At 49.3% G+C, this 18,197-nt stretch overlaps 1 gene segment (V, D, J or C); it reads right to left on the bottom strand.

The window, feature by feature from the left end:
- The window catches only part of LOC127031857 (immunoglobulin delta heavy chain-like), a 413,673-nt gene that overhangs the window by 243,607 nt on the left and 151,869 nt on the right, over positions 1–18,197 (bottom strand). The window contains 1 exon segment of the C gene segment in view: positions 11,515–11,823. Coding sequence covers positions 11,515–11,823 — 309 coding nt within the window.

Raw genomic sequence — 18,197 nt, 5'->3', positions numbered from 1 at the left:
CTGATGCCCAGCACATTCTCCTGCCAGGTCACTCTTGATCTGGCATCTGACGGTCTCGGTGGAGTTCCATTCACTCAGGTTGACCTGCAGCCAACTTTGCAGCCAGGTGCTGCCGTTGAGTTGCTCCATCCTCACGGCTCCCAGGTCCGCCCAGCTCACCGTCCATTGTCCAGTTGATACTGGCATTGGCCAGGGAGGTCTTGCACATCACAGAAGCTGATTTGTTCATGAAAAGCTCTTTCAAAGATGGGGGCTGGATGTAGGCAGATGGCAATGCTGGTTCCCGGCAGCCTGTGGAGTCAACATCGAGGACGTGGTCACACATAACGCTACCTGCCCAGTCACTGGGGGATTTTCGGATTATGGGTCCTTAAAGTTTAGAGCCTAGGGCATGTCTTTCTGAGCTGCTCAGCTTCTGCTGGCCTGGTGTGTCACACATTCATAGATTCATAGATATAAGCCAGAAGGGACCACTGTGATCATCTAGTCTGACCTCTGGCATAACACTGGCCAGAGAACTTCCCTGAGCTACTCGCTGCATGAACTAGAGTAGATCATTTCGAAAAACATCCTGTTTTGATCTAAAAATTGCCAGTCATGGAGAATCCATATCCTATGGGTAACTTTTTCCGATGCTTAATTACTCACAATGTGCACCTTATTTCCAGTCTGAATTTGTCTAGCTTCAACTTCCAGCCATTTTGATTTTGCTCTACCTTTGTCTACTAAATTTAGAGCCCTTTATTATCAATTTTTTCCATCTGTAGCTATTTATGAACTGTGATTAAGTCACCCATTAATAGGGCCCTACAAAATTCATGGCCGTGAAAAATACATCTCAGACCATGAAATCTGGTCTCCCCGTGAAATCTGGTCTTTTGTGTACTTTTACCTATACTATACTATAGGGTAAAAGTATAGAAAAGTACATAGTGCTTCTCAAACTAGGGATCCTGACCCAAAAGGGACTGCAAAGCTATTGTAGGGGGGTTGAGGTATTGCCACTCTTACTTTGGCCTTGCCTTCAGAGCTGGGCGTCTGGACAGCTGCTTTCTGGCTACCCAGCTCTGAAGGAAGGGCAGAAGCAATCCTGTGAACGCCTCTTGGGTTGGGACCCCAAGTTTGAGAAATGCTCACTTAAGGGCATTACGTGGTTATGTTTTGCTGTTTTTAAATACATATTCATCCTTTGTTACAACAGCATGAAATTTAAGGTTTAAATATTTGAAACCTCAAAATTTAAGATTTTAAAAATTCTATGACAGTGAAATTTACAAAGATGGACTGAATTTGGTAGAGCCCTACCCATTAACCTTCTCTTGTCAAGATAAATAGAATAAACATCACTAATTCTTTAATCATTCTTGTGGTCTTCTCTGAAACTGAGAAGTGAAGGCTGATCGTTGAGAATTGACTTTGATATCCAACAACTAATAGCTAAGAACTGATAGATGATAACTGAGAATGGACTTTTAATACCTGGCAATTCATAACTAAGAATTGATAAATGATGACTGAGAATTGATTTTCATCAATTCAATGATTGATAATTGAGAATCGACTTTTGGTAAGTGAGACCTGACATAAGAGTACTGACGGATGATAATTGCAAGATGACTACTGATGCTGGACAATTCATGACTGAGAACTGACAAACAATCTTTGCCGATGACATGCATATGGAGAAATTAGGGGAATATTCCTAGACCTAAAGGAAGAAATGAGATGAAAGTTGCAAAAAGGGGCAGCCTTCATGAACATGAGTCTGGGCATTGTTGAGAAGGGGACAATGACAGGAAGCTGTGGCCAGAGAAAAGACACCCAAGAAGGAGGAAGAGATTTTGGACACACAACTTCCATAAATGTCACCTCAATCCCCTAGGGAGCATGGACTGTCTCAGCCTGTGGAGCTAAGTCCTGCTCAGTGCTTACCAGTAGAGTGCAGCACCGTCTTCAGGATCATCTTAGTGGAGCTATGGGTCACAGTGCAGGTGTAGGGCTTCAGTGTGCTCCTCTCAGCCGCTCTGAACACCAGCTGACAGCTCTGCTGGAACCTCCCATCGCCCAGGGCCGTCGGAGAGGAGGGAAAGCTGCAGCTGAGCTGCTGATTGTTGACAGTCCATTGCATGTCTAGGTGCTTTGGGTAGAAGCCAGTGGCAAAGCAGGTCAGATTCTCATGCCCACCTATGTCTGGTGTGTGGAAGACTGTGACTGTTGGGGGAGATGGCTCCAGGAAATCTGAAACAAAGGGGTGGCTTTTTGTTGCAATTTAATTCATGCAGAAGGATGGGGGGGAGGATGCTGAAGGTGTTGGGGAAGCTAGAAAGCTGAAGAGAAGTTAAGCTCTAGTTACACCTAGAAATGTGGGTGTTGTGTAGAAGGAAAAGGCCAGAATGGTGAAGGATTTAGCTTCAGTGGAAATATCTAACCACCAAGCTCTTCAGATGCAAACGCTGAAAGTTCAGACCATGCCGCCCTATGGCTTTGGGGGATTATCATAATAATGTGGTGATTCTTAGGTTGCAATACAAATGCTCCATAGTCACACCCAATTGATTCATGTCATGTTGTAATGCAAATGCTGAGTCATGACACAATGGTATCATGCTATGATGCAATGCAAACCATGGGTGGTGGCAAGAGAACTGTCTCAGGTCATGCTACAATGCAGATGCTGCTATGCAACTAGGTCATGTCAAGGTGTGATGCAAACACTATGTCATGAAGCAACTGCATGGTGTTGAGTTGCTGTGCCAACACACATTAGTAAACCGTGACACAATTTTTCCATCATATTGTATCAAGGGGTAGTGCATATGCTGAATCAAGGTGCATTCATGCCATGCTGCGATGCAGTACAAACACTGTTCCATGATACAACTGCATCATGTTGAGATAGAGCATCAGTGCATCCTGGTTCTTCTTTATTTTGTCACAGCCAGATGTCAACATTTCACAACACAGCATCAAGACAACAGGTCATGGCATCCTGAATAACCACGTCATGACAGAACACTGTCAGGTTACAGCAAAACATTAACAAAAGTATAATCCTAGGAGGCCAAAATATCAGCATCTCTTGAGAAGACATCATACAACAAAGAAAAATCAACATATCACTATAGTGCAGTATACAATAAATCACCAGAAATCACCAGCAAGTCGTGGTGAAACACCATCTCATGACGAAAAGACATCACAACTCATGTCTATGTATCACTACATAATGAAAAAATAGCAATGTCATGACAAAAAATCATGAAGTGACAAAGTAAGATCTAACTGTGACATAATAACAACACGTCATGACAAAGTGTGTCCTGATAGTGTGTCACGTTTCCATGCAGCATAAAGCATGCCATGCTGGTGTGCAATTACTCCGTGCCATAAAGCCACCATGTCGCAACACAGCTACATCACATAGCAACACCACAATGCAGGGGTGTGACGCTAGACATCACCATATCATGACGAGAAATCACTAGATCACAATACTGCACCCTCATATCCCTCCACAGTATCATCAGACTGAGATAAAAGTCATTATCGAATTGTTCCTTCTAGTTGATTTCCCCAGAGGGGGCACCCAGTCCTAGTTTTAGAAAGCCTGAGAAATGGGTTCTCCCTTCCCTTAGGGAAAATGGTTCCACAGACTTGCAGAGCTCACCAACTCTTCCACTGCTAGGGAATTCTTTCTGGCATCTAGACTCACCTAACAGTCCTGCTGGTGCAGTGCATAGACGGCAAGAAATCATGCCCTATCATGCAGGTATATACAACCCCACTTTCCCACTGAGACCCTGGGTTTTTCAGGTAGCTTTGGGAATTCCTCTCTTCAGCCACTGAGGGCAGAGTAATGTATCCAGAGGGCTCGATGCTGTGGTTGTCCCCTTTTCCATTCGATTGAGCAATTCAGATGGGAAGAAAACCAGAGACCTCTCAGGTAAGCCACACCTCAGCGTTGGGGCTGGGTCGCACCGGCGATGGGAGAAGGAGGGATACAGAAGGAGCCTTGGCTATGCTGGCACCTGTATGGAGGGGAAGCGCAATGTGAGTTTATCAAGAGTGACTTGAAACCCTTAAGTCAATAGAGCTGGGGAATTGGATATGGACATCTCCCCTCTAGGTGGCTCTGATCAGCCCCAGGGCAGGGAATTGGCTGGCTCAGGGGTAGAGAATGAGACATGGGGTCTTTACCCTCTTGGGGGTCCCATCTCTGATCCAGATCCAAGTAGGGGACATTAGATGGCTTATTTGCCAGCTCTGTACTAGAGAGTGCTGTGCTACAGGATTTGGGGTATTGGACTCTCTCTCGCTGTCCTTTCCTATTGGTTGTCATCTACGTATCTGTTCTTCCTCTTCTCTGTTTATCTCCATAAACATCCATTCATCCATCCATCCACATCCATCCACCCATCCATGACTGCATCTCTCTCTCTCTGGGCCTTATGGTACCAGACCCCTTTCTGAAGGTGGCTGTATTTCAGTAAGGAGTGGGAGGTGTCCCTGTCCCTACCCCCTATAAAGCATTGGGCAAAGTCATTGATTATTGTTTGAGTCTCTTCTCCTTCTCTCACCCCTGAGCTTCTGGATGGTCTTCTCCATGCCCTGGAACAGCGAGCAGGGATGAGTCACTCTACAGAGAATGCTGCTCCCAGAGGCCCAGGTTTCCCTGGGGATGGCTAGGTGGCTCAGGAGACTCTGGGTATGGTTGCTGTGTTTTTTTGGCTTCTCCCACGGTGCACTGGCAGTCCAGATGGCACTGTCCAGCTCCCTGGTGAGTTTTGCTTGGCCCAGCTCATAGCCCACTGCCAGGTAAGTCAGGAGGGCTTTGCCTCGAGGGAGCAAGGCTTGCAGGGATGGCTTGAGGAGCTACAGGTTGGGCAGAGGGATGCTCCCCTGACAGGCTGGAGTGGAGAAGAAAGGTAGATATGTCTTTCAGATGGTGTGGCAGTGGGGAGAGGCTGCAGGGAGGGATGGGATGGGATAGAGGTTGAGGAAGCTGCTTGGGGTAGGGTGAGGGGTGCAGAGCAGAAGCAGGGCAGCATCAGGGGGACAGGGATGCCAGGGGGAGAAGTGAGGGGTTTGTGGAGCAGGGAAAGGTAGACCAGGCCTGATCCAGATGGGGTAAGGGGTGCAAAGTGGGAAGGGATGGGGGGATCAGGGTGGAGAGCAGAAGGGGCTGCAGAGATGAGGGAGTGGGGGAGCAAGAAGGGGAAATGGGGTCAGGGAGTGGAGGGGGAGTAGGTAGAGGGAAGGCAAGGGGCCAAGGGAGCATTAGGGGAGCTGACTCACCTGCACACTTGCTGATAGTACTGAGCTGGGGGCTACCGGTCCAAGGGTGGGTCACATGGCAGCTGTACTCCCCCGGCTCGTCCCACTCTGCCTGGGACATCGTCAGGTCGCTGAAGGAGCTGAATCTTCCATCTTTCCCCTGGAGGAGTCTGAGCTGGGTGCCCTCTCTCTCCTTCCCACCTGCCTGCCAGGTCAGCTGCAGGCCCCCGGGGTAGGAGCCGCTGGTGGAACAGAGCAAGGTGACAGTGTCACTTGCTCCTGGGCTTGGGCAGGGGGCAGGATGTGAAGTGTCACTGTGGGGGCACTGGGGAGCAATCCAGGCTTCAGGGAGAAACAGAGTCACAAGGGGGTGCTGACAGAAACCCTCCAGAATCATTGATCTGTCTGTCTGTCCATCTCTCTAGCTATCTACCCCCACACAGCTCATCTCTCTCTTTCTCTCCATCCATCCATCATCCATTCATCCAATGACTCCCATCCCCTTCTACTCCAGAAAAGATAGAATTGCCATACTGGAATGAACCCATTAGCGTGTTTAGTTTGGTATCCGAGCCTCGCTGCCATATGTGTAAGACTATGCTGGATATGTAGCAGCAACACCCCAACATCCCATCCATGATTGGTCCTGTCCGTTCCTGTATCATCTCTCCCTGATGCTCTGAATAAGCCAGTTGGTACATTTAGGCCTTTATCACATTGCCAGGAAAATAAATATTGCTGCTACAGTAGATCATTCTATAGTTCACCTTTGCTGATGGTCTTCTTGGTCACCTTTTGCTCTGGCTCTGTATGCTACTCCTCACGAGTGTAACTTGCCTCTTCCCATTTGTCCATAGTTGTTTCAAAGTGGTGGCTAGCTCTGTATGGACCATCCTCCATCCTTCATTCACTTGCAAGGTGTGGTTTTCCTTGCCACTTGATTGTCACTCCTTTGGGCCTGTGGTCATACGTAATACACTTCAATGTCACAATTTTCTTCTCCAGGTCTATGGACTGCAGGAGTTCAACCGTGGGTCTTTGTAGATTGGTCGAGGCTGCAAAGAAACCAGAGCATAATCTGATAGCAGCCAGGCTGCTCAAAAGGGAAAATCAAGTAGATATATATAGACAAAGTAGGAAAGGGCTGACTTACCTGCATGGAGTGACAGCAGTCCCTCAGGAGGGTTTGCGACAGAAAAGAAGGGGTTGTCTTCATGAGGCAACATGCAGAAGCATCAAGGAAAGTGGGCAAGAGAGAAACTCACGCAGGTTCCTGGAGTGGCACAGTCACCAACAAATCCAAAATGTGCACGGGTGTGTGGACCTACTGAGTTGAATGGAAGCGTCTCCATTCAGTTGTGTGGGGCATTTGGAGTTGCTGCCTTTGAAGTGCAGTCATCGAGGCTGAATGTCTGCTCTATCGAACGTTGTTGAGATTAGCATTGTAAATTAGATGCTGCAGGAGTTGAGATTCCACCTTCACATGGATGCCCAAGCCCCACAGTGGGGCAATGGAGCTGAGGGGTTTCTTTCCTGTGCTTGAATGCACTCATCAGCTTCTGAATCTGATACAGAATCTGCCCCACTCCAGCTCACATTTCCCTTGAGCACAGATTTTAATTGGGTGTCTGTCATGGCTGCAGATCCATGATGGCATTTCCAATATGCCAACAACAAATTGGAGGAATAATAAGGGACCATAAGGACAAAATTGTGAATCTTCCACCATGAGAATCCATGTCTAACTGTGAAGCAAACAACTCCTAGGGGGATCCATGGTTAAGAAGGAAAGAAATTTTTCTGTGAACCACCTCCCAGCCATGAAAGACCTCTGTGAACTTTCCCCAAGAGCAAGAGTGTCCATCCCAATGTCTTGGGCAAATCACAGCCCAATGAGATTACATTCTGCTCCTGCCCTGAAATTCCCTCTTGCAATTAGGACAGTTTTCCTGCACTTTCTTTACTGGTGATGGGGTCTGTGAGGCTGTGGAATCAACTACTCACGGGGTGAGTTGGGATTCCCATTGCTTGGAGAATTTCAGACTGGATAATGCCTTGGAGGAAAACGGAAATTTCCTGCACTGGAGTGGAGGGGACATTCCCTACCCAGCTCGGGTTGCAATAAATCATGCAGTTCTTGGTTTCACCAAATATGGCACCATAATGGAGATAGAAATCCTTCATTGCCACCTTCCTCACCAGGGCTCACATGGAGTCATGCAGCTGTTCATGCCATTGGTTGGGGTAAGAAAGTGAGTGGACATCCCCAAATTAACACCTGCCCCTGAGAATCCACTTACCGAGGGACACCTTTTCCACAACCTTCTTGGGCTCTTCCATGGCTGGGTGATGCACCACGCAGGTGTAATTTACTGCTCCTACACTTTTGTCAACCTTCAGGATGCTGTAGGCAGAGAAAGTGCCACTTCCTGACACAGGGCCATTATTGTAACTCGACTTGAGTTCTGGGGAGTTGTTCTTCAACCATGAGATGCTGATCTCTTCTGGGTAAAAGCCACTAGCTTCACAGATGAGAGTCAAGGAGACTCTATTCCCGGAGATGTCTTCATGGTAGGCTCGGGAGATGGTGACTGAGGGCTCCTTCTTCCTGATGCCTAAATGAAAAGGAAGAGGGGTAAGAGAAGAATAAGACTTGCTTTGGATGTCTAAGTTAAGGACTTAGCTCCAGCAGCTATCACTGTGTGAAGGGGCCAGGGAGGGTTGTTCAGGGTATGTGTGAAGCTAGACCAGGCAAAATAAAAACCCAACCACTGAGCATCATCTCCCTTGAAGCTCAAAGAGCCTGGACCTTCACCCAAACATTCAAATGAAGTCCTGAGCTTTCCCCTCATCCTTAAATGGAAACAACTTAACATCATCTCTTCTTGGTCTGCATCACCGTCATCACATTCATCTTCTTTACCACTATTGTCTTCATAATCACTTCCTTCCTCTTTATCTTCATCTTCTCCAGCATTATAATGTTCTTTCTCTTTTTTTCCTTCAACATCTTAATTTCCTTCTTCATTGTTATTGACATCATCTTCATCATCCTCCCAATCTTTATCCTCAGCTTGGTTTTTCAGTAATGGAAATAGACACAGGGCTTTGAGCTATTTCTGCATCCCAATCCTGAACCCTCACCCCAAACCTTGAACACACTATCGCCTCTTCACCCCAAGTCTCCACCATGCATCATCATAACATTGGGTCACCAACCCAATTTCTCACTCCGATGGAGCGTCTTCCCTCCTTCAAACACTCACAGCAAAATTCAACACAATTGAGATTTTCAAAGGCTGGCTAAGGGATTTGAGACCTTGGGTATTTCAATGGGATTTGGGCATTTAACTTCACTGGACACTCTGAGAGATTCTCACCAGAAACATCCCTGAAAGGCCAGATGGTGGTCGACAAACACCAGCGTGATTTCCAGAGGTAAGAAGTACATATGCACATCAGATCAGAGTCACAAATAGGACACTGAGTCCCTAACAGGCCACATCCCTGTTTCCCAGGGAGATGAGGGAAAGAAATTCTTGGAGGAGCTGGAATTCAGTGATAAGAAGACAGTGAGTACTGGGAAAACCTCTCACTGGATATTAATGGTGATCCCCTGAATGAGAGATTCACAGGGGAAATATTAATTACGGCTGAAATACAGTCCTGTGCTGAGGGCCTAGGCTCTGCTAAAGTCCTATTTGGGGGATTAACTGGGACATAAAGGCTGCTTAGGACGTGTGTGGGGTGAGTTTCACCCTCTAATTCCAATTCACAGTGACTGGAGTTTGTCTTTCCCTTTGAGATGCCAAGGCTCCTCACCTGTATTGCTCATGGTTATGTCCTGCATTAGTTCTCCAGAACAGGGTGTGGTCACTTCGCAGGTAAATTGGGTGCCTTGTCCCCATTGTGCCAGCGACACAGGGTGAGAACTGACCAGGCTGGTGGTCCCGTTGCTGTTCTTCTTGGGTGGTTCTGTCTTCACCGCAGAGCTGATTTGCCCATCCACTTTCCATGCGATTCTGCTGGCTGCTAAGTCATAGCCCAGAACTAGACAGGTAACATGACCAGAATTTTTGATGACATCTTCATAGGAGGGTTTGGTTAAGTAGATGATTGGGTCAAGTGAGCTTCTGAGGCAGGCTGAGAAATGCAAAGAGATGTCATTGACCAGTTCAAATAATGTGGAAAGGCAGAAAAAGATGATTGAAATCTAATTTAATCTAATCTATCCCTCCATCTCCAGCAGAACATTCCTAGTGTCCCTCCCATCCAGCCAGCCCTGGTATCTCTTTCTCTTCCCATCCACCTATAGCACCAGTTTCTCTATGGCACTCCTATGTCTCCCATCACATTGGGGTCTAGGTGAAGTCCCACCTACCCTTAGGCAGGGCTGGTTTCTCAGTAACTCTCCACCCCACCTCCCCGCCATGCACGGGCCCAGCCCCTCACCCAAGCACTTGCTGGTGTTGTGCATGGACAGCTCTGCTCCCACTGCTGGGTGGGTCACTTGGCAGGTGTAGACGTCCCCCTTCTCCCAGCTCTGCTTGGTGACGTTCATGCGGCTCTGCCCCATGTAGAAGCCATCTGTGCCCATTGCAAAGGAAAAGGCTGGGGTGGGGGGGCTGCTCTCCTTTCCATTCACCAGCCATTTCACGTTGGCTTGGTCGGGTTTGAAGCTCAGGAGGAGGCAAACCAGCTCCAGCTGGCTCTCTGTGGAGCTCTCCTCGCAGGTGGGCACCAGGAGGTGAACCTCAGGTGGCTTTGTCAAACCACACCCTGAGAGCAGAGAGAGGGGAAAACACAGTCCAGTGTTACTCTCTGTAGATCCCCAGCTCCCTTCCAGAGAGAAGGATAACTCTACAGTCCTCCCAGCACGAGTAACACCAGCCTTGTTGTGGTACGTTTACACTGAGTACTTTAATCAGCCTCCAGGACTGAGATTTTTCACAGCCATGTAAGGGATTAAAACAAATGGGAACAGGGCTCTTAAATCATCTAGGCAAATATTAAAAGCCTCCAGGCATTCTTCCTGCACGTGCTGCATGGAGTGTGTTCTCCCTGATAAACAGCTGGAACAAAGCTGGAACTTGAGCTGTGTTTGTTTATTTGAACATGTTTCCCTCAATTAATGTCCCCTATTTCAGGGGGACCGTGGCGCTGTACAGCATGACATGGCATCAGAAGAAAACCTGGGAGAGGACTGACTGTGTCTGACTATGGACAAAGGGTCAAATCTTCAGCTGATGTAAGTCAGCTCAGTGCCACTGACTTCAGAGGAGATCAGTTGATTTACACCCGTTGAAGTTCGGACCCCAGAATGCCTAGGGTTGTGGCTCTGGGCTTGTATCCATTTCAAAAGATGCCTCAGAACAGCCAGAGTGCAAGGAACACACCCAGCTCCATGACAAATGTGTACCAGTGCTAGCTCGGAAGGGGGTATAGCCCCTTTAAGGCCAGTGGTTCCTGGGAACTGTAGACCCATGGGGCTGCTTGCTGCTGTCTATATCAGGGAAAGCTTCTGGCTCAGTGCTGAGGAAAGCGCCTGAGGGGGAATCTCTAGATGTGGACAGGCAGGAGGCCTAGGAACCATGCAGGGAAGGTGGCCTAGTGGGAAAGGGGGGAGCTCCCCATGCAGCTGGCTGAACTCTGGGGGCTCTGGTGGTCGGGACCCTGGGCTCAGAGTTGCACTGGTTTTGCTTTGAGGCTTTGGACTTTGGATGCAGCGAATGGGTTTTGTTCTGCCTCCCCCAGTGGGAGGCGGTTGGGTTGGATTTGGGTGAGGGCGAAAGGCAGTGAGCCAAAGATTTCCCCTGTACAGAGGGGCCAGCATGCGGCTTAGGTGCCATTTCAGCCCAGCTGCGGGTCTCAGATTTCCCAGGTGCCTAAGGGATTCACATGCCAAGTTCCCATGGGAACCAGGTGCCTAAATCCTTTAGGCAGGACTGAAAGATCCCCCCCTTAGTGGAACGTAGGTCTCTGCCCCAGGCGCCTTTCACCTTAAGGTTTCCCTCGTTCAGGGGTCGATGGAGGGGGCGCTGGGGGCAGGAGATCTGCAGTGACAAAGCACCAGGGCTCAGTGTGTTTCAACACTGGGCCAAACTTTCCCCAGACTTTCAGGCTGAGGTTTTTCCAAAGGCGCCTACGGGATGTGGATTAAGATTCACTGGCTCCCAGACCCTTTAGGCGCTTTGAAAAGCTCAGCCTGGCTGTCCCACCCTCCCCTGCCGCGTGTCTTACACTCCTGAGGGAACTTCTTCGACTCGGTCGTTGCTGTCCTTTGATGTGTCACATCGCACTGGTAGGTGTCGCCCTGCCGGGGCCTGGCAGGGATGATCAGCAGGCTGCTCTGGGTGAAGCGCCCGTTGCTCACCGTCACCTCTGGGAAAGTTGTGACCCCCTGGGTCACTTTGCCCGAATTCCACTTGATCTCCACTGGTGATGGGAAATAGCCCGTTACGAGGCAGGCCAAGCTTGTGTCCGGGGGAGCATTGCCAGTCTTGGTGCAGCAGGGAACCAGGGGGAAGATGGAGGGGGCTGTGGGGACCTCTGGAAAAATAAAGAGAATACAAGAGAAACCATCAAAAAGGGGGAAGAGGACTCAGGTTCTGTTCCCAGCTGCTGTGGGACCTTGAGCCTGTCATTGACCTTCTCTCTGCCTTTAACTTCCCATTGTGCAGTGGTGTCCTAGCGACGGGCGAAAAACACGAGAAATGGGATTCTGACCTCGGCCGTTCCAGTGTAAACCTGGAGCAACTGCACTGGAATAGCTCTGCTTTGTGCGAGTGATGCTGAGTGGAGACTCTGGTCCTTTGCAAGGTTGAAATATTCCCCAAGCACCTCACAACCTGAGTCCAGCCCATCTCAGCTCTCCAGTGTGAAGTGAGCATCATTACCCTCATTGAACAGATGGGGAAACTGAGGCATAGAGAGGTGACGTGGCTTCCCCAAGGTGACAGAGGGAGTCTGTGGGAGATCTGGGAATTGAAGCCAGTTCCCCGAGTCCCTTCCTGTATTTTATAACTAGGGCCCTACCAAATTCACAGTCCATTTTGCTCAATTTCATGGGCATAGGATTTTAAAAATCGTCATTTTCATGATTTCAGCAATTTAAATCTGAAATTTCACGGTGTTGTCATTGTAGGGGTCTTGACTCAAAAAGGAGTTGGGGGTGTGTGTGTGTCACAAGGTTATTGTGGGGGGGGGTTGCGGTGCTGCTACCCTGACTTCTTTGCAGTTGCTGATGGTGGTGCTGCGGTCAGAGCTGGGCAGCTGGAGAGCGGTGGCTGTTGCCAGGAGCCCTGCTCTGAAGGCAGCGCCGCTGCCAGCAGCAGCACAGACGTAAGAGTGGCCTGGTGTGGCATTGCACCTGTGCACCTGGCCAACCGTCGCCGCCCTCCGGCCGCCCAGCTCTGAAGGGAGCACAGAAGTAAGCGTGGCCCGGAATGGCACTGCACCTGTGCACCTGGCCAACCGTCGTTGCCCTCCGGCCACCCAGCTCTGAAGGCAGCTCTGAAGTAAGGTTGGCAATACCATAACCGGACCCGCCGACAGTAATTCCAGGCCCCAGGGCAGAACAGTCAATGGGCCCCTAGAAGGAGATGGCTGAGGTTCACGCCACGCACACACAAGCCGTGCCCACATAGACATGGTCCGGCGCGCTCTTCCAGCATGGCCAGGGCTTCCACACACTCGCCCAGCTGCCGTCGCTGCCGCCGGTACCACCCCGCATGTGCCCGGGAGCCCTGCGGCCCACCCAGTGATTTAAAAGGGCCCGGGGCTTGGGGGACGGGGACCTGCATATGAAAGTTCAGTTAATAAAGTGAAGTGATAGTTCCACACCACCAGCATCCATGGGCAGCAGGGAGCCATTTGGGGAGGTATTTTAAGAGGGCACGTGAGGGGCATGGAGCAGGAACGCTCCCCAGCAGCAGGGGTAGGCAGGTGACTAGCAGCTAGTGGCTGGGGGGAGCTGCACTGGGCAGCTGTGGGAGGCAGCAGGTCGGGGCGGGTAACCTGGGGCTTGGCAGTCTCTATTTGCTGCCATTTTGCCTTCCTGGGCCATGCCGGGCCTTGTTGCTGGCAGAGAACGGCCAGCCGCGTCTCAGGGCTGCACCCACCAACCCCCTTCCCATTTGGGGAATGACTCAGGGTAACCGTTTCCCACCTGACAAAGGACACTTTGCTGCAGGTCAAACGCATGGGAAAATATCCCAAACCTGAGGCGATTTTTAATTGACATAGATGAATTAGAGAGAAAATGGGGCACAATCTGAGGTGGAGACGAGAGAAAGGTTCACTGACATGAGAGGAAAGGAGAGAAACCAGCCTGGATTTTATACCCATCAGTGACAATCAGGGAGAAATGGAGGAGAATTTTCTGCCTCTTGGAGAGAGAAGTGGGCAAATAGGGGATTTCATTACCCTTCCCCTCCCCCTAGCACCAGCTTGGCTGCCCCTGGGCGTCCCTGGCTGCACAGAGATTGTTCAACCCCCCCACCATTTCACACTGTCTTTCCCCTCCCCTCGTCCCTTTCTGATCCCTCGCCCCCAGGCTCTGCCCTCTCTCTGTGCTGCCCCGGGGCAGAGCCTGCCCCAGCCAAAGGCAGCGTGAGGGCAGCGGCTCCATCACTGTCCCGGCCCTGCCCAGGCGCGTTCCCGCCTGGGAGCAGATCCCCAGGGGCTGCAAGACCTGCAGCTCCCGGGGCCTTTGTGCAGTGCCTCTTTCCTGCCTGTCCAGCGCTGGCCCTGGGTCTCTCCAGCACCTAGTACCTGCGGGTTGGGCCGGGGGCAGCAGAGCCTGGGGCTGGGTCCAGCCGGAGAAACCCTCCTGGGCTGGGCACACAAAGACCGTTCAGCCTGGGTTCCCAGCTCCCCTCGGAGGCTACAGAGCTCTGCCCCGTGACTCTGTTCATTGTGTTTCCTGCTTCCCTCCTTCCTGCCAGTAGTCCCCCCGACGGACCCTCTGCTGATCTCTCAGCCCCTTCCTGGCTCCTTTGGCGCTGACCTGAGCCAGGGCTCCCGGCCACTGCTACTGCAACAGGGCCAGTGTTCTGGGCCCTTTCAAATCATCCGGGCCCCTTGGCAATTGCTCCCTTCACCTCCCCTGTCGGCAGGCCTGATCACAACCCCCTAAAATAACCGTGTGACCCCCCCTGCAACTACCTTTTGGGCCAGGACCCCCAATTTGAGAAACACTGGTCTCCTCTTTGAAGTCTGTATAGTACAGGATAAAAGCACACAAAAGACCAGATTTCATGGGGGAAGACCAGATTTCATGGTCCATGACATGGTTTTCATGGCCATGAATTCGGTAGGGGCCTATTGATGACAAGACGGTTTGTTAAAGCTAGGGAAGAGCCCTCCATGAGTCATGGATGGATGAGATAACCCAACATGCGCCCTTTCTCCTCCGGTCCCTGCCCTTCTGTGCAAACAGAGCTTTCAAACCATACACCTCAGCCTCTGGCCTCTTCAATCCACCTCTCTGAGACACTGACAGGTCCAGGGGAAATGTCACAGCTTTACAATACTTTTGGGGTTGCAGTCCTGATTTCTGGACTGTGGTGAACTCTCCAGGACTCACAGTTCTTAAAGCCAGCTTTGGCCTCTCTTTCTAACTGCTCTGCTCGACCAGAAGGTGGGGGCTTGGGCCAGGAATCGCCGGGGGACATGCCGATCACAGCGATCCCTTCTTGTGCCCTGAAACTCCACCAATCGATCAGTTCTAAACACGTCAAATTGCAGTGGACATTCCACCACCAGTCACGGTGCGAGGAACCACCCAGCTACTTCTCACCACCGTCACAGGAGCAAGGACGAGAAGAGACCCTTTGTATAACAACAACAAACTGCCAGGAGACATTAAAAGAAAGAAAAGGTGGCTACAGGGGAGAGAAGAGAGCTTTGTACAAGTATATTCATCCTCTCTCTCTCTCTCTCTCTCTCTCTCTCTCTCATATCTACACAAGACTCTCCCCTGTATCTGGATACCCTGTAAATACATTCAGAATATCATCCTGCCTTCCAAGCCCAATATTTTTAACATTCCCGCCAGACCCTTTATTGCAAGCTCCTGAGATGTTTGGAAGAAGTCAGGGAGTGATTAGTCAGGAGAGTCAATGAGAATTTGAACTGATGCTTATGTCAATGAAGCTGTGACAATTTACAGGTTCTGCCCTTTGGTTTCCATTGTAGTAATAGGAATTGGTACTTCACCTCCCCCACCCGGGGGCCTGGGCAACTTTGGTACACTGGCCTTCCACCACAGCCGCTTATTCACCTCCCCAAACCTCAGACATTTCTTGAACCAAAGCAGATCATCACGAGCCTTCTCAAATGCTCACTGAACTTATTCGTTTCTGACTCTGCAGCAACATGCCTCGATTCTGAGTACTTCTCTGGCAGCCGTTACCATTGCACCTGGGCACCTCACACACTTTCCTGTCTTTAAGCTCTCACATGCCCCATTGAGGTGGGAGGAATAGCATCATCCTCATTTACAGATGGGGAACTGAGGCATAGGTCAGGTAAGTGGTGTGCCCAAGGTCAGGCAGGAAATGTTGGAATTGAATCCAGGTCACTAACCATTGAATCACCCTTCCACACCAGTGTTTTCCCTGCACATCCTGTTCCTGTGAGCTCTCCCCAGCCTATTTCTGCAGAAAAGTTAAAGGCATATTTCTGGAGAAGAACCTGAACACTCAGGGTCTTAATATAAAATAATCCTTTTTCTGCCTCTCACTCGTTACAGTCTCCCAGCTCTGTTACCTACCAGCAGACCCATCGGACCATTACAACACGTGCATCTCAGCTACGTCTCACCTGGTGGAATCCAAACACGAGTAAGCCTCTACTGAGTGGAGTGACTGAATCCAGTTGCACCAAAGAGCTGGTCTTACCTTGCAAAGGCACGGTTGTATGTCACACCCATCTCTTTTAATTGTGCTTCATCACTGGCACACCCATATGATAATTCTAGCAGTCTCCATTTTCTTGCTATTGAGCAGAGTAGAAATTGCAGCCTGGATTCATTGGCCAATGGCTAAGCCTGTCCATGAGGGGACTGGCCAATGGCTAAGCCTGTTAGTCAGAAGACAGGAGAAGATCACTCCTCAATCTTTCTTGCTTCTGTTGCTCAAGTTAAGGTGAGCTATTCACCTTCTGGAGTGAATTGATCTGGAAAAATAACAATATAAGAACCATTCCCCTTGAGTCCCCTTGAATGGACTGCTGTGAGGTGCTTGGAAACAATTTCATGGCTGCCTTTGTACTTCTGAAATCCAGAAGAGAACAGAATGGGAATTTCTTGGCATGTTTGGTTGGGAGATCCAGAACTCTCTTTAGGGAGAAAGACTTGAGAAAACAAGAAAACATTCGGAGAAGCATCCACATTTTTCTTGGGCAGGGTTTTGTTGTGATAATTGGGCCTAAAAAGTTATCCTAATTGTGCGCTCGACTGTAAAAAATGAGCGTATGTTCGTAAGAGGGCACAGTAACCTATAACAACAAATGTGGACGGGAAAAGGCATGAAAGGGAGACAGACTGAATTAGTCCAAGCTGAAAAACCCACTGATGTAACTCAAGGACTGTGAGGATCATGCCTGTAAACGAGAATAGTGTGAGACAAAAATCAATGAACCAAAATGGGTATGTTGGGAATTAGGCTTAATTGGTGGACAATATAATGAGGGGCTGGGCTATTCTGCCTAACACTTTCTTTTGAAGTCCCTAAACCTAATCCTGAGAGATGTCCTGACCAGACTGGACCAGAGAGAGGGACCCAGCTGATACCACCACCTCCACTGGCTCCGGCTGAATTCCAAACACTACCTGGGATGTGAGACTTTGTCTCCCCCTGCCCCCATAATGAGTTCATTTCCTTTTCTGCCTTCTTTTCTCTCTCTTTCTCCTTCTGTCTGATAAAAGTCTGGCTTAGCTGGCCACGACTGCACATTCTGCAACACTGTCATCAGACCAGAGCAGGGCCAAGTGAAAGCAAGGCCCTAAACACCCTGCGCTGGTACGAGGTTGCCATAGCTCGGAGTGGCTGGTAAGATCGGGTGCTATGCCCATGTTTCGCCATCAGTGAGGTTGCAAGTGAAAGTCAACCCCAGAAACAGAAGCTGCATTTTCTATCTTTGCTGGACATTTCCCTCCCCGTTTTATGTGTGTTTGCTTTGTCTTCTAGGAAACAGGATCAGATTTTAACAACAACAGCGACAGCGACAGCCCCAGCCCATCTCAACTAATTTCGTCTCTTTTCCTCGAAAGAACAGTTTTTACTATCTCTGATACCATCTAAAGAGACCATCAAACAAGGGCTTTTTTCCTCCTAAAATCTGTCTGGATGAAGGGGAACCAGGGATGTTGTTAAAATGAAAGCTGGATTTAACACGTTACATTTCACAGGCTTTACCTGGTTTTCTTCTTTTCTGTATTTTTCATAAAAGATTAAAAGGGTTTTTAATGGTGCATTTACCATGGTACTAAACAAGCTGAGGTCTCTGCATACCAAGCCCTGAACCTTGTTTAATCTTGGACCGTGACTGCGTTTATCATGTCTGAGACTGAATGATGCAATAGATCAGACCAGAGAAAGACATTGTGGTGTTGGCATCAGCTAAGAACCTGAGACAGGTTCTTATCTTATCTTATCCTGCAATGTCAACTCAACATACTGCGTCATGTGTTAGTGTTACTACAGAATTTTAAACCACAGTTGCAGAACTCTGTAGTGCTTTGAAAGGATAATTTCCTACAATCGCATTGTAATTTTAATTTTGCCCATTTAATGTGTCAGCAATTTTACAAGTATTTACCAACTGCTTTGATGTTGTTCATCTCTCTTCTAGTATCATGATACCTATCGGACCAAACGGAGATAAGACCCTAATGTACTGGGTGCAGATATATGGTCTGG

This window comes from Gopherus flavomarginatus, chromosome 11 (assembly GCF_025201925.1).
Source record: "Gopherus flavomarginatus isolate rGopFla2 chromosome 11, rGopFla2.mat.asm, whole genome shotgun sequence".
NCBI classification, from domain to species: Eukaryota; Metazoa; Chordata; order Testudines; family Testudinidae; genus Gopherus; species Gopherus flavomarginatus.
Note: the sequence above shows the minus strand (reverse complement) of the source record. Positions and strands in the feature narration are given on the sequence as shown.